At 43.8% G+C, this 15,481-nt stretch overlaps 1 protein-coding gene and 1 pseudogene across 1 annotated transcript in view; one reads left to right on the forward strand and one right to left on the reverse strand.

The window, feature by feature from the left end:
- Positions 1 to 13,691, forward strand: part of LOC123038230 (NADH-ubiquinone oxidoreductase chain 6-like) — a 27,523-nt gene extending 13,832 nt beyond the window's left edge. Inside the window, exon 2 of the mRNA XM_044462113.1 lies at positions 13,682 to 13,691. Within this exon, the coding sequence (XP_044318048.1) occupies positions 13,682 to 13,691 (10 nt within the window). The remainder of the gene's footprint in view (positions 1 to 13,681) is intronic.
- Positions 13,692 to 14,232: 541 nt separating this feature from the next.
- Positions 14,233 to 14,785, reverse strand: LOC123186528 (putative ATP synthase protein YMF19; annotated as a pseudogene).
- Positions 14,786 to 15,481: the final 696 nt, after the last annotated feature.

Genomic DNA, 15,481 nt, shown 5'->3' on the forward strand with positions numbered 1-15,481 from the left:
GTAGCATCACAACTTTTCTCACCATGGACAGCTCGCCAGTCTTCTTGCATCAGCCACACCTAATTACAAATGACCTTGGCCTCTCCATGCTCGTCATTTACATTTAAACTGCACACCCCCTTGTTGAGGTCTTACTCCAAAGGTACGGCCTCTAGCACATGACCATTTCTCACTCAAGTCATCGACACCCTCGTCGATGTACGTGTTGAAAGAAGAAATTCCACTATCTCTCAAACGAAATGAGGTTTTTGAACTCCTATATAACAGAGTTTCATTGATGCCAAAGGGGGTTTTCCTCAAACGATTGGAACCAGAATAAAAAAAAGAATGAAAGAGTCAATCTATCTTAGTCAAGGCGCTCGCTCTGCCACAAAGGGAGGCACTGGCAAAATATAAATAGAAAAGAGATGTTTCCAATTAAACCATAGATGTCCACTTCATACTTATAGTATTCTATTTCGGCTTGCTTGGGTTCATTCAAGGCATCTTCATATCTATTAAAGAAATCAATCAGCTCCTAATTAGGTCCCCCAAGGCGAGCGGAGTGACGTTTTTATTTCTCTTCCTCTGGTCAGAAAAAAAAAGATTTATAGGACCGGATGCATAACAAGAAAAGACAGAATAGTAGTGGTGCCTGCGCGCAAACAATCTTAGAACTGAGCTCTTGTAAAGGTGGGCGTTCCTACGCTCAAAGACCATATCTCAGATGCATGCCCATTGGAATAGCCCATCACCAGGATGAAATTATCCATTTAGCGCAGTTCCCCTTTCCTCTCTTCTTATATCAACTTCACATCCTAAACACCAAAAGGAAGGGAGAAGCGAACTCGACCTGGTGGTTTTTTATCATTTCATTGACCTTCGAACCGCTCTTGCCCTCCCCTTTCACTTTCTTTCTTAAATGTGTGACTGATACCAATCCCTATGTTGTACACTCTTCCACTAACTAGAGAGAACCATGCCTGAAGTAGGAAGAACCAATTACAAGTGTTCATAGTGGTCTAATAAAATCAACCCTGACCGTGAAGGTTCCTAGTGTTGATACCAGTTGTTGGAGATAATGGAAGGAAGCAACAAAACAGAGAGAGGATCAAGTGTAATCTTAACTACATCTCAGCTCTTATACAAAAGCTTATGTTACAATACATGGTACCAGTCCAATTTATAGAAAATAGCAAACCGACACAAAGTCATTATCGACTCAAGTAACAACTATTTCGATTTTGTTCACAGCTCATTCCTAGCTAAGACATAACGGCGGGTAGGCAAACAACTTGATTCAGGTCAATACAATACTCTTCTTCGAACTTGCAAGCTTGGGACACAAGCGTAAACTGAAAAAGAAGTAAGACCAGGTACACTGCTAAACATAAGTATAAAGAGGTGGAAGGCTGGCTGTGCTTGTGCTCACCTACAGGTCTGTCCCAGCATACAGTATCGAAAAAGACTGTCTCTTATTTTTGATTTGTCTAAATCAGCGTATGTTAACTAATACTACTTTATCCAGTCAATAATGAATTGAAAGGTCGTCTTTAATTCAAAAGTGCATAAGCAAGCAAGGAACGGAAGGCATGCTAACTACACTAGAGTCAAGAAAAAAAACTACACTACAAACCAAACTACTTGAGTAAGAATCAAAGCTTATTGAAGATGCTAGAAAATCTATGAACAAGTACCAGGTTAGTAATTCAATTGTGATATCTTCTGCAGCGTTTTCTCTCTGTTGCTATTCTCAGCACTTTTGAAAGTATCTATGCAAAGGAATTAGTATTAAGAATAGCTTGGTTTGGTGCAAATGTAATATAAAAAAGGCATTCCCCTATATGCTGTTAGATGTACTGCAAAAAGGTCAAGTTAAAGAAATATTTGGAAAATTGTTTCGGCTGTCTGTGCTATCATTTTTCTGGAAGCTTTTAAGCCCGTTGTCCAGATGCTGCTACCTAAAAGTCGTTCTTGTAATTTGTTTTCTTGTGGTCTTGTTCTCTGTATTGTTTTTGGAAACAAAGTACTATGTATTGTTCATGTGCTGAACTTCATAGTTGGAGGTAGCACAGCAGCAGCAGCTACTCTCACCAGGTGCCTTTCGCCAAGGATACCGTCAACCGATTAAACCTTTGCTAATGGTGGAATTGCCAAACCTTTGCCCATGCCGAAAAAGAAGCCAAGTCCGATTCAATAATTACCTTTCTTTTGTCTCTATCTTTGGACTGAATCAGAATCAGAAGAAAAGCAAGGCTATCCTTCGTTGCACACCTAATGGAAAGCACTGGCTAGATTTCCGATGAAGGAAGCCGTCTACTAACCGGAATACTACAGCAGAGGACAAAACTAGGGACTTCGAAAACGAGGATAGTTTGCCAGGTAGGGATACCGTTGTTCGAATTGAAAAAAGATACCTTTCCCCAGAGAGATAGGATTCGAAAACAAACCATTCATGAAACTCATGCAGGAGCATGCGGTGGTCACATTAATGGACATGCGCTAGCTAAGAGAACTTCTTAAGTTAGGGTACTATTGGCTGGCTTACTATGGGGAAGGGGAGAAGGCAAGCCGCGTATGGATTGATCCCTAATTCAGTTCTTTTTTCGTGGTTTTCTTTCCATCTCACAACTTCCATTTCTTGAGCCGACCTTGCCCGCTGGAGGTATGATTCCGATCTTTGAATCGAATTGGATTTTTTGTCTTAAAGTGAGGGCGATGAGTGGGGAAGGAAGCTGACGATTTTATTAGTGTGTAAGGTGGCCCCGAGAGCTGAACCAAAGCCGGCCGTTTCGAGACCAGGGAGCTTTAACAGTTTCTACTTAAACTATGTGTTCAGCTATGTGTTCAGATTATGCTATTTTATTAGTAGCTTTCGGTCTCGATTCGCCCTTACCTCGGAGGGATCAACTACTTCGCTTAGGCAAAAGATTGAAAAAGTCTGTATCTGTCTACATGTGCCTCCGTCTATGTTACCCCTTCCCCGGAAAGGAGATTATACGTTTAGTAAAAAAAATGAGAATAAAAAATCAAAAAGAAAGAAGAGAAAGAACTGGGAGTTGGCGCCTACATAGCAGGTAGCTTGCTTACCAAGCCGTCCTGGCAAGCTCCTACAGTTCTCTTATTACTCTTGACTTGACTTATTAATAAGAAAACTACTCACTAACAAAATGAAAGACGATCTAGAATCTACCCAAGAAGATAGAGAGTCCCGCATACGAGAAAAGGTCACAAATGGAGTTGAACCAAGTAACATTGCAAAGGCATAATGATAGTAGGGTCGGGATATCCCCGCCCTCCGAACCGGACGTGAGGGTCTCCCCTCATCCGGCTCTCCGCAGGGGAATCTCCACTCACTGCTTCCCCTAATATCCTCCCTTTACCACATCATGGGGGTTTACAGGAGATCCCAGAGACTCGCTCGGAAAGGCTGCTATACCAAACATTATTACTTAACTACAAAGAAAGAAAAGACTATAGTAGTCACTAGACTGACTATAGTAGTCCGTCCGGCTGCTCTTGCTTAAATCATTACTCTTCATTCTCCCGTGCTCTAGCAATTGCGCTCCCTAGACCACTACCATTTAGTTAGGTAGGGACAATCAATCCATAGTTACGGGAATAACGGAATGCATGGGGATAAAAAAATAGAAAAATGAAGATTTTCTATGAAATCCTTTCTTTCCATAGATGTATCTGGTCTGAGACGGTACAGTACTCTACGAGAGGAATGCAATGGGATGGATGGTAGAGGGCTGCCTGCGCCCAAAAGCGATGATTCACTTGTCCTCTTGTCTATAGGGACCTTGTGGCATACAACCGCCACGACTCCTGCGTTATAGCCGCCCCTTTCTCTCTTTCTTTTGACTGCCTCGTGGACGGACGAAAGAAGGGAAGTTACAGAAGGGGGCAGTGAAGGCTTGCCAAGTAGACAACAAGCCCCCACCCCGTTAGTCCTGTGTTGCCGTAGCGTGCCCTACTTCAATAAGGTATTACCTCGCCGATTTTAAAGGGGATGGGATTGGATTCATTCACTTGCATTCCTGCTAGCACTACAAAAAGCTCCGGTCTTAACGCCCCTACGGAAGCTGTGCAGCCTTTCCTCGGGTTCGTAGAGTCGGGTTTCCCGTTTACCCACAACGGAGGAGCCGCCTCCACCAACCAAAGCAGGTAGGCGGCCACGGTTCATAACGCACTCTTCGCACAACAGATCCACTTTGAAGTTGACTTATTCGCTCGGCCAATCGTTGGAATGTGTACGAGATACAATAAGGGCCCAATATCTCAATAGCACCCTTGTCTAAAGCTTCGAATGAGACTGAATATCCGAAACGCAGGAACGATCTGACTAGAAAGTCATTCAAAACTTGATCGAAGAACCAGCGTTTATTGAAGAAGCTATAGAGTCGATTACAAAAATTACTAGTTTGAAAGGCTCGTTGGAATTGATCCGCTACGAGATTTACATTATACGCTAGAGAAGCACCTGAAGTACTAAACAGAATAGGTATTAGTTTTGTAATGGTTGGGGCAGCAAACTCGGATTCGGCAAGAATCTCATTTTTTGGTAGTACGAAGGGGGAATTGGCCCAAAAATTGGATAGGGGTAAAGACGTAGCCGGGTGCCGGCGGCTTATTCAAGTGCCCCCCGAACCGCGCGAAATGGTCGCCTATTACACGGCTCACAAACTCTGCCTGGGGTGGGGCTACCTATTATTCGTAGGCGGTACGTACGGCGCACGCAGGGCCTCGGTTTGCTGCGTGGTCTGTCTATGCATTTCCTACAGAGTGTAATGGAACCCAGCTCAGCTCCGCCGAGCCAAAAGAAAAGAACAGAACAGCCGGAGGCGAAGAGTAGAGTATAGCCAAGGGGCTTTCGTCGTCCGTAAAGGACCTAACGGAAGACCGTGCTCCGAAGTGTGCACTTCGAGTTTTGTTTTAAGAACACTTGGCCTTACCCCTTCATTTTGAGCCATGTCTAGGTAGAATCGGCAAGATTGAACCGAGGCCCGCCCGGGCACCGCCGGGGGACAACCAGACCAACCAGTAGGCTTTCTTTCCGAAGTTTCCTCCCGGGGCCCTTAAATCATTGAATTCATAGGCATAGGGGCGTCCCAGGCAGTGGTTCATTCAATGAGAAAGAAAGACAGGAGGGCAGGATTCGTCGTGTCGGGCTAATTCATTCTGGGAAAAAAGGGGGAAGGGAGTCACCTGAGCTATGCGAAGGGAAGGAAGTCGTGGGCTGAGCCGGAGGTCACTTTTCCCGATCCATCCCGAAGGGTTTTTTCCCTCTCTCGCCCCATCATCGTACCCAGTCCTGCTATCGGCTCAGCCCTATCTATTCATCTCTTTTTTTTACATGGAGATTTTTTGGATCTCTCTTGTTCATAGATCTTGAAAGCGGATCAATAGAAATTTCTCAAAGGATCTATCTATAGAAAGATCTAGATCTCTATCATCATCTATCTCTATATCTAGATATGGAAGAACCCTCGAAGCCTGTCCCCGACGACGATGCCCCCTGGGCGAAAGGAAAGGGGCCGCCATTCTCTTTCTTTCTTCAATCGTTCCGATCATTTCTCTCATTCCCTTTTGTTTGTTTTTTCGGGTTGGTTCGTTTCCTCCTCCTATCTACGCAATTCTCTGTCTTCATTCGTGATCATCTTAGGCGAAAGGATAGGTATAAATTTTGTGGAGGGGCGGCTGTGAAAGGGCGATTCCCCCTTTTCCATTGAAGTAGGGAAGGGGGTTATTGATCTTTTTTTGAATCATGCCTTACTGACCAAGTGGTGGTATAAGCTTCATTGCGGATGAAAAGAAGTCCTTGTGAGCGGAGCTACAAAAGGAAGTTCAAGCTCAAGAAATCCTCTCAATAGGGATTGGGCAAGCAAGCTGTTTGTTTATTTGATCTTACCCGGTTGTGAGACGGGACGTGAAGTCAACCAAGTACATGTGTGTTCATAGTGTCCCCGGCACCTTCCTCCTAGCTGAGTATGGATGCTGAAGTTAGCTGGAGTGTGGGGTGAGTGCGTGGTAGATGGAACTCCTATTTACCGCATTTCTTCTTGCACTTCCAACTTGAAGAGGAAGAAGCATCTCTCTTTGCATCTTCAATAGATAGGAAAAAGGATCTTGACCTGAAGCCTTCGACCAAAGAAAGGGAGACTTGGTGAAGTCAGAGGTGGTTTTCCTTCCCTAGATTCATGGAAGGACTTTTTGAAGTTTGAGTGAGGAAGGAAAGTAAGGAAAGCGGGAAAGGTCCGATACAAAGGAAAGGGTTGCGAGGCTTAACGATTTAGAATATAGCTGTTGAGGTGGCACCTGTTCCCCCGGGGCAGGGGTATATGCCCGTAGCTTTCTTCTGTCACTTCTTTCAGATCAATGAAGTGGAAAAGTAATAGAGTAAGGGACCCTTGTTTACAAATAAAGCTGTCACTCCAAGAACTCGAAGTCAAGCATCTTCGGGAATATCCAGATTAGTCTTCAACTAGAGAAAGGATAGGAATCTCCTTTGCTGAGTTTTCTTCTCCAGCGGATGTAGCGGTAAAAGATTCTATTCTTTCCGCGGTCTAGTTACGTCTTTCCTCTCCCTATCTAAAGAGCTCTATTAACATAGACCCTCTCCTGACTCTCTATCATTTTAAGAAAGCAGCAAATCCTTCTCTCTATTCTACTATCCGATCTCGTCTGTTGAAAATCGATCTGAAATATGGTCATATCTTCGTTATCCCAATAGTAAACCTTCTTACTTCTCTTCACATCTCGAAAGACGCAAAAGATCTGTTATTAGCTTATTTATAAGCTGTCGAAGGTCCTTAAAAGCCTTGATTTTTGGCTTACGGCTTACTTGCCTTTTTCCTTAAAGCCTATATAGACAGACATAGACTGAGGGCATTCTGGGCATCCATGCTCTTGGCAATGGCAAGATCCGAGATGTCAGTTGCTTGTCTTCAAGCCTCAACCTTATTCTGACTCCTACTAGGGCAATCAGGTTTAAGTTAAGCCCGAACAGCTTAGTTTTCCACTTCTCTTCCGACACAAGCTTCTTTGCCAAGCCTTCCCCATCAACTGGAAATCCAGTAAGAAAGGCAAGGGGCGCAACGGCAAGGCAATCTCAAATCATAATGGGAGTTTTAGGTTTATTTAGATAGATTCGCCTTTGGGGTTGTTACAGAATCGGTTCTTCAAGAAGGAGCTCTTAGTACGGTGGATGCATCGAATGCAAGCTGTAAGGAAGAATAATTCTCTTAGCAGACAAGAATGAAATTCAATTAGTCCCACACTTCCCGCAGGAATCGAAGAGTACGCAAGCACATTCATTTAATGGGAAAGCTTTCCTTGGCTAGGCCCCTATGAAGAAAGATGCCAATTCCCAAAAGCAGTAACAATAGCAATAGCAGTAGGAGTAGCATTAGGAATTAAGACCGTCAGGCCTCATTCATCAAAGTAGCAGTCCTTAGGGGCTGAAAAAGAGCCCAGATTCCCCGCAACAAGCTTGGAAAGGAAGAAGACACGAAGGGAGGAGTTCCGCTTAGCCTTTGCTCCTCTTTGATAGAAGTAGCTCTTTTGTTTGCTAGAATGGCTTGTTAGCAAGAAAATGCCTTCTTAGGAAGTGAAGAAGAATACGCCTGCTTGAGAATGCCCTCTTGTTGTTCTCGAAAGATGGAGGGGGGCAGATTTCACTAAGGAAAGGAACTGAACTAATGGACGAGGAGGAAGAGAATATAGAAAAATTGCCGACATTCAAGCATACTATAGATGTTCCAGAACTGCTAAAGGGAAGTTCTAGTAGAAAGGACAACTAAGCGAAAGGCCTTCTTAGAAAGGCGGAGTGACAGGTAATGCCCTATTTCCTAACAGTGAAATCTAAGATCAGACAAGAAAGAAGCTAAAGGCTAGGCAAAGAAGACGAGGGAGAAATCGTAGGTGAAAACGTTGGGTTACCAACTCGGGTGGGTTCTCACACCAAAGTTCCTTTGTTTCGGGCAAGCCCAATTACAAACAAAAGAGAAGGTCGGTCCCGTACTCAAACCAAATCAGAAGGGCGGTACTCACTCGGATGGAAGAATCCCAGGTCGGTCCCATACCCGAACAAAGGCTAGACCGAAGGTCCCGTCCCACGGGTTAGGTGCTTAGCTGAAGGTGGAAGGCGAAGCCAAGGCAAGAGCAAGGGTTGAAAGACAATATAGAAGAATTCCATCTCCCCTATTTGTTCCATTCTCAATGGTTGGTCAAGTTGAGATGAACTACGGGAATCTATATATGGACTTCAAGGTCAATCAACCCATGCAAGGAAACTCGACGAAATTTGTTTTTTTATGGATTCAAGCAAAGAATGAGAAGTATGGCTTGGCTAGGGAAGCAGTAGTAGTGGCAGAGGTCGAGCTTTGAGATGAGAAGAGGGCTGAGTCGTCTAGCTTTTATTCCAAAATCACGTATCACCAATCAGCCTATTCGAGAGGAGCTGCTTGCCTTGCCCACTTCAATAAGGAAGACTCCATCCATCTAACCCATATCCATTGGAACCAGAAGCGAGTGGTAAAGTCACCCTTTGGCTAAAAAAACGATTTGTATGCGTGGCGCAACACACACCTCTGCAAAAGAAGAGAAAGAACGGAAAGAAGCAGGCCCACAAGACGACAAGTGGATTGAATATCCTTTGCTTTCGTCACCGGTGCTATTGAATCCGCATTTAGAAGAAAGAGCTCCGGGACTGAATTGCTTTGAGTGGGGCTTGCCCATTAATTAGATCACCTGAGTAAGCCAAGAAAGACGAAAGCGATGGATGTATGTGACAAAGAGAACTTATGAACATGAAAGCCAGCCTGTTCCCTAAATATTTTAGGAAGCGAAGAAGACAGAAAAAAGTTCGGTAATCTTCTCCCTTTGGTAGGCATTTACCCAAGGCACTGATATTATGAGTCTCTCGATTATATGTGAAATAGGGAGTTCAAGGTCTTATTCATCTTTCTTGGCCTATGTGAATATGAGCCAATTTCGGAAAGTGAATAATTCACTATTGAAAGTGCAAGTCGACGTTCCTGATATGAAAGTGAAAGTGGAGTGAAATCTGGATATGAAGGTTCAAGTCCAGTTCCAATCTGGATATAAAAGTGTTGTTCAATCGTCGAAAGTGATCTCTCTTTTGTTGTTCTCTTTTAGTCCGCTTTTCTTTTTTCTTTCTTTGGAGTCGGGTTCTTAAGACAGGACTGGAAATCGGGTTTTCTGAATATCTCTCTTCCGGAGAAGTCAGTTTGTTCGAGATCAAAAGAGTGCCCTCGAGAGACTAGACTGATAGTAACAGTAGTGCGCCTTCAGTTGAGGAGAACTGTTCACAAGCAGTGGTTATGAGCTCTTTCTTGTGGAGGTTCAGAATAGGTAATTCCTTCACTTCAGTTGCACTAGTGGATTGAATAACCTTTTCTTTAGTTCTAACAAAGTGCATGTGTTGTTGGTTAATAAAAACACGAGTTTCGATAGGCTGGAGGAAAGATACTATAAGTAGGACAAAGAAAGACCCTATAAGAGACCGGAACTCAATACGATTCAACCAATCAAAATTGCTTTGCTAAAGATACCCGTTCCGCTGTTCCTTTACCGGCAACAACTATTGAATAACAACCTTCGCTTTGCTTTCGCATTGGATCTCGGCATTAGCAAATCTAAAAATAGAGTAGATCTCGGGGCGTACCTAATGGTTTCATTGATTTGAATGGATTGATCCGTTGTACCATTGTAGGAATCCTCATCCAATGTACGAATCCCGTGGAGGAAGTGGGGAAACAAATCCAATTATTTGATTTTGATAGGAGCAATGCCGGTATTGAGGGTTTCTCTATCTCTTCACTCATGAAGTTAATACAAGTGAGGATTGATTTCAGTTATTCATATAAGAAATAAGAGGAATAAATAATCTCGGGGAAGACAGGCTTTCTCGCTCTCGGCACATCTTCGCTAGGGATTCTTCTCTACCTTCTTGCGTTGAGATGCCATCAACTCTTTCCTGGGGAATCAGGTCAATACAATACTCTTGGAAAAGCAAGCTATAGCAGATCCTTGAGTATAGAGAAAAAGGAATGGAGTTTCATTAGCTCTCTGCGCACATCCAGTATAATACCTTTGCGATCCCCTACGGAAAGGGGTGCCATGTTCTCTTTACAATGGGGGTGATCCTGGTTTCCAAAAGCTGCTGGTTGGTTGTATCTTTTTCTATTGGCAATCCCCAATCCGTTGCTTGTTTGTTACGAACAAAAGAAGCCGATACCAGTTCTGGTGTTTATCCAGCGGAGGCTCGTATCTCTTCCATGTGAGACCAGCGACCTCAGATCATCCCAGACTTATGTGCTGGAATAGCTTCATTATGAGTTGAAGCAGCCTCAGCTACTATTCCTACTAAGGAGGAGTCGCCTTTTTCCCTCCCTTTTGCAATCCCATGTTGATGTAAGGAAGCTGCCTTAGAGTATTGGCAAAAAAAAACATTACATGCAGGTCCAGATCTCCTTGCGTTCGTTGGTGGTTGACTACCGGGAAAGGGCAGAATAGCAACAGTGAGGAAGCATACCACCCAAAGCAAGACGTGAAAACCTTCTTCGTATCCAAAAGCCCCTTTTAGTCTGTCTGGCCTTAGTATTTATGATACATAATCGCATCTTCTCCCCCTTTCTCGTATCTCCACGGAAGTAAGTACTGGTATGATCGGAACTAGTATTTAGATATATGTGACCCTCTAGCGGTTTGACTCCGTTGATGGTATACGGAACTTCCTTCCTGCGAAAGGTCGAGTTCGTAAATCAAGCTTGTAGAAAAAGCGAGTACCGGTATTTGATGGTGATGGTGAGGATGACTAACCTCGCTCTTGCAACCATGAATATTTTCTAGATACTACGGGCATATACCTTCTTCCGAAGGGTCCCCGTCCTATCTTTTTCGCCTTCCGCTCTGGAATCGACTATTGGTGGGTTGTAACGTGAACCTATGGATCTCAATGAACAGCTTCGATACCACAAAAGGATGGGCAAGAAAGACAGCAGGTGTTGAGCCAAAGCCCTAGTTCATACACAATCATAATGTTGGTCAACCATCCGAACCGGGATTCCTGTTATTCATACGAAGGAACAAGAAAAGAAGAAGTATGGGATAAATGGTTTTTGAGTTGGGCATGATGAAAGTGGGTACAATGGCATTACTTAGAAGCTATTATGTCCTGTCTTGGCTTTAGCAATAAGCTTGTGCGACTGATGACTCCCTCCATCCCTGGCATCGCCAAGACTAATGGATAAGGTTTTGTCGCATCTTAATCGAACCGCATGCGGAGCTCAGCTCCTAAGAAAATAATAAGAAATATCTAGTTTTGTTTCATAAGTGGCGAGCCAAGGAATAAGAATACCGCCCCCTGATCTGTATTTCAAAAGCGGATTCAGCGCTGCAAGAAATAGAATTATGCATAGATTGACTTGTAAAGAAAGACGAACCGAACAGTGCTAAGCAAAGAAAAACTCTCTTATTTCTATGCTCGATTCAATCTCTACTCATCTGCTTTTAGTTCTACTTTCTGTATACGAAGTCCGAGCTTTTCAAGCTGCTCAGTTCTCGCTATGTCATTTCTTGGTTTTTAGTGCATTCACTCAATTCTCTGTGAAGTCCATGGACATGTTGTGGTTCATTGCAGAGAACAGCCATCACAAGGATCAAGCTATAAGGAATCACCCGCGAGCGAGGGCAAGTCTCAATTACGGTAGGAATGGAATACACCAATCATAACTCTGGTCTGGTCCCTAGTTCCCTAAGTAGTTAGTGAAACTTCCAGCTGGACTGACTGGATTTAGAGCTTAATGCTCCTATCTTTGAACTAGAATCTTAGCGCTTATTTCATGAAGATAGCTACTTTAATTGATACAAGAATGCCTACTTTGGACCAATAGGATCTACTCCTACTTGAATGCCAATCCAATCTCTTTCCCAATAAGAATTCCTAATCCCTAAATCCAAGCAAGGCATGATTGTTAGTCAGGATAACCAGCTTACGTACCGCATTAAGAAGTACCGACTATGCTTTTTCCGCTTCTTGGTCAATAGGACCTACTTCTCTGGTAAAGTAACCTTCAAGACGGGTTTGGAAACTTAGGCATACAGCATAAAAAAGTTCAGAAACCTCCGTCTTTTGGTCCTATTTTATTCGATTCAATGTGGGAATGACTAAGACAAGTTAGGCGAAACAGATATGCATGCACCATAGAGGTTTATCCACCATAGGTTTGTACACAAGAATAGTAGTCACAGCGAGGGATACAAGCTTCTCATAGAGCCAAATTGAAATGGCAAGATAGAAATCTGCCGTTGGTGGAGATGGAAAGCTTTGTATATTCTACGCTCGCTTAGAGATGAATCATACTTGATCACTTGATTGACCCACTTGGTGCCATAGGGTTGCCTACTTTTGCGCTAAGGGATCTACCGCGGGCTGTGCCTAGCGGATCCCATACAGATCTATAACCTAGGCATTACTCAAAAGGTTTCTCGCTTGAATAGGCTGTAATAGATCCTTCGATAAGAAGAGGCCTAGCTGGCTTTCTGTGTTCCTAGGTGGATGGGTAAAGGCATTCCTAAGATGAAGATGCGGATGAAGATGGGGCTGGGCTATTGGTAACACCATTCCAGGCTCTCCAATTCGAATAGATCAATGGCTTGGTCTAAGCTTCCCTTGGTTATTCCGTTTCGAGAGGAGGGGTATCAGATTGTGCATAGGTTGGTGGGTCAGGCTCGGTGTGAATACCTTTTGTGAGTGACTCACCATTCCTGCTTGATCTGTCTCCTGCTCCAGCCCCTGCTCCTGCTAGAAGGGCTTACGACGAATAGATTGTTGGAATGGCTTTAAGTGAAAGGGAATCCGGCAGCTTATATAGCGCTAATGAGAGGCCTCCTAGTCTATTTCGATGGACGTCTCCTAATCCTTCTTTTTCTATGGGTTCAGGAATGCCATGCCAATAACAGATAGAGCAGCTAATGGTCAAGCCAGAGACAGCAGGTCTCATTCCAGACTCCACTTAGAATACCCGGCTCTTTTTCTAGACTCCACTAGGAAGACCTTGCTCTTTCACAGATACGGGGATCAGACATGGCTATCGCTTCGACAGCTTCTCCGGATGAAAAGACGCCGCCCAATGGATGGAGTTGGAGGGACACGGAATCCTGGATATCTTGCCTTGGTTCCGACTCTAAACCGTTCTAAACAGATTCTGTCTGCATACTGATGTTGGCAGTTATGCCTAGGTGATAGATGTATGTTGCTGGATTGGAAAGCTATACGATCCCTTTTATTCAATTATGATAGCTGAGAGGAATTTGGGATGGCCCCGCTAGAGTTTCCAAAATGAATCGAATTGAACCCTATTGTTTTTTCACTCTAAATTCCATAGTATCAATACAATAACCTTTGAGAAATTGTGAGAACGGGAAGATGCAATCATTTAGATGGTGAAAATAGCCGAGAGTTGAGCAACCCCTAAAAGCACTCACAATGAATGGTACCAGCGGATACCAACCAGATAGAAACATGCTGAGAAATCTCTGTTATAGCTGAAACTAATATACCAATCCTATCCGTGACCCTTTCCACATTCTTTTCTTAGTCACCTAACCTATGACTGCTTTTTCTTTTAAGCTTTAATAACCTTAACATTCGAATCTGCATCTGCTATTTCAGTTCTGTCTAAAGATACTATTCTTTGATCACTTGAAACATAGTAGAAAGCATCTAAAACAGATATTATTGTGGATTCCCTCTCCTTGTGGGCTGGACTCCTTTTTACATGGACAGACAGGAAAGTGGAATCTGAGGAATTAGCTGGAACAGACTCACCTTAGCTTTGAACGACTATATCCCCTCTTCTATCTACATATGGATATATATGGTCTTTAATAAAGGAAGATGATTTTAGCCGAGGACTAACACAGCTTCCATTTTGCAGCACATCTCTCAGTGGGAATAGCATCATCCATGACTTCAGGCACAGCTAGCTACGGGTAAGCACAAAAGGTAATGACGAGAGGGCCGTCCTATGTACCCTGAAAGAGAAACTATGTGATAGAAGCCCGCTTTCCCTCTGTTCTATCCCACCTAACCACTTCGGGTATCAGTGGCCTCGTGATCTCCATGAACAGAGATCACTACACAAAAACAACTATATGAAAAACTTTCTTGCTTCTTCGAATCTCGAAATAACAGAACATATAGAAAGTGTTTTTGTGATGAGACCATTCTCTTCGGGGAACCTATAGAAAGATTATCAGACGGCTTTCATGATATTATGCTTCCTTGCCCGTGTGGAACATGTGTGAGCATTATGTTTTTCCAACAAGTGATCCGACTGGAAGAAGTGTTATATGAGGACTTCGAGATCAAATAGAGAATCTGTCTCTCCATTCCTCGTGAGCCACTTATTTCTCCGAAATCAGAGATCAGAGTGATTTTCCTCATTTTTCCCAAATAGTCGACGGTCTTACACCATTGGGATACTTCGGATAAACTGGAGTACATATATGAGAGACCGGTGCTAAAACCTTTTCTCGAGATATCTTCCAGATTCTTAGGGTCCTTGCTCCAGATCTCGCCCCCCCCGGTGCGAAAGCAGTTGGTTCCGTAGTTTGAGAATTCTACTAATTCCAAGTATTCCATTATTATTATTAAATAAGAGAATATAAAAAGTAAAGAGGAGAAGACATAACCAGAAGAATTGTGAGAAATAAGTTAATTTATCAAGTTGAGGCATTTCGATTTGGATTTCAAATAAGAAAGAAAAAAAAGGATTTTGTGAAATTTAGGAGTCGTTCGAAAGCATCAAGAGGGAAGAACTCAGATAGAAAGGCAGGCGAAGTTGGCGGCCAACCTAATCCCCCTCCCAGTTGTACCCTTGTGCATCCCCTTCGTAAACGATTTCCACTGGATCTGGAGATTCCCCGGGTCCCCCCAAATCATCATCTTCGGACCCTAAATCATCATCCCACCTTTTACGCTTCCTCGAAGAAGACGGGCCTGCCTCGTTCGCCCCATCATTTGCTTTTGTGCTTTCAGGGGATCTCGTGGAATGAGCCTCCTGCTCTTCCGCAGGCGCATCGGGGTCGGGAGAATCTGGTTCACCGAGCTCGGCGCGGCGAAACCGCTTCGCCAGATTGGTGGCGGTTGCGACGAATTCGCTTCCATCTCCGGCTTCCGTATAATCAGAGAAGATTTGTTGAAGAGTATCTCCTCCCTCACTATTCCACAATATAAGACTTTCAGTGAACGATCGCGCAGACTCACCCTCCTCTAAAGGAAGAGGAGTGCCTACTTCGTTAAATATTCTTTCAACCTTGGAAGTCAACTCCGAAATCATGGCTTCGGGATGGGCGGCGTGCGCCATTTCCTGCTGGAGGTCTGGTAGTCCGCCAACGGGAGGTTGGTCTATGGGAAAGTCACCCTCATTAGGAGCATTGGTCATGACGAGAACATTGAGATCCGCGACAT

The sequence above is a fragment of the Triticum aestivum genome, chromosome 2A, assembly GCF_018294505.1.
Source record: "Triticum aestivum cultivar Chinese Spring chromosome 2A, IWGSC CS RefSeq v2.1, whole genome shotgun sequence".
NCBI lineage: Eukaryota > Viridiplantae > Streptophyta > Magnoliopsida > Poales > Poaceae > Triticum > Triticum aestivum.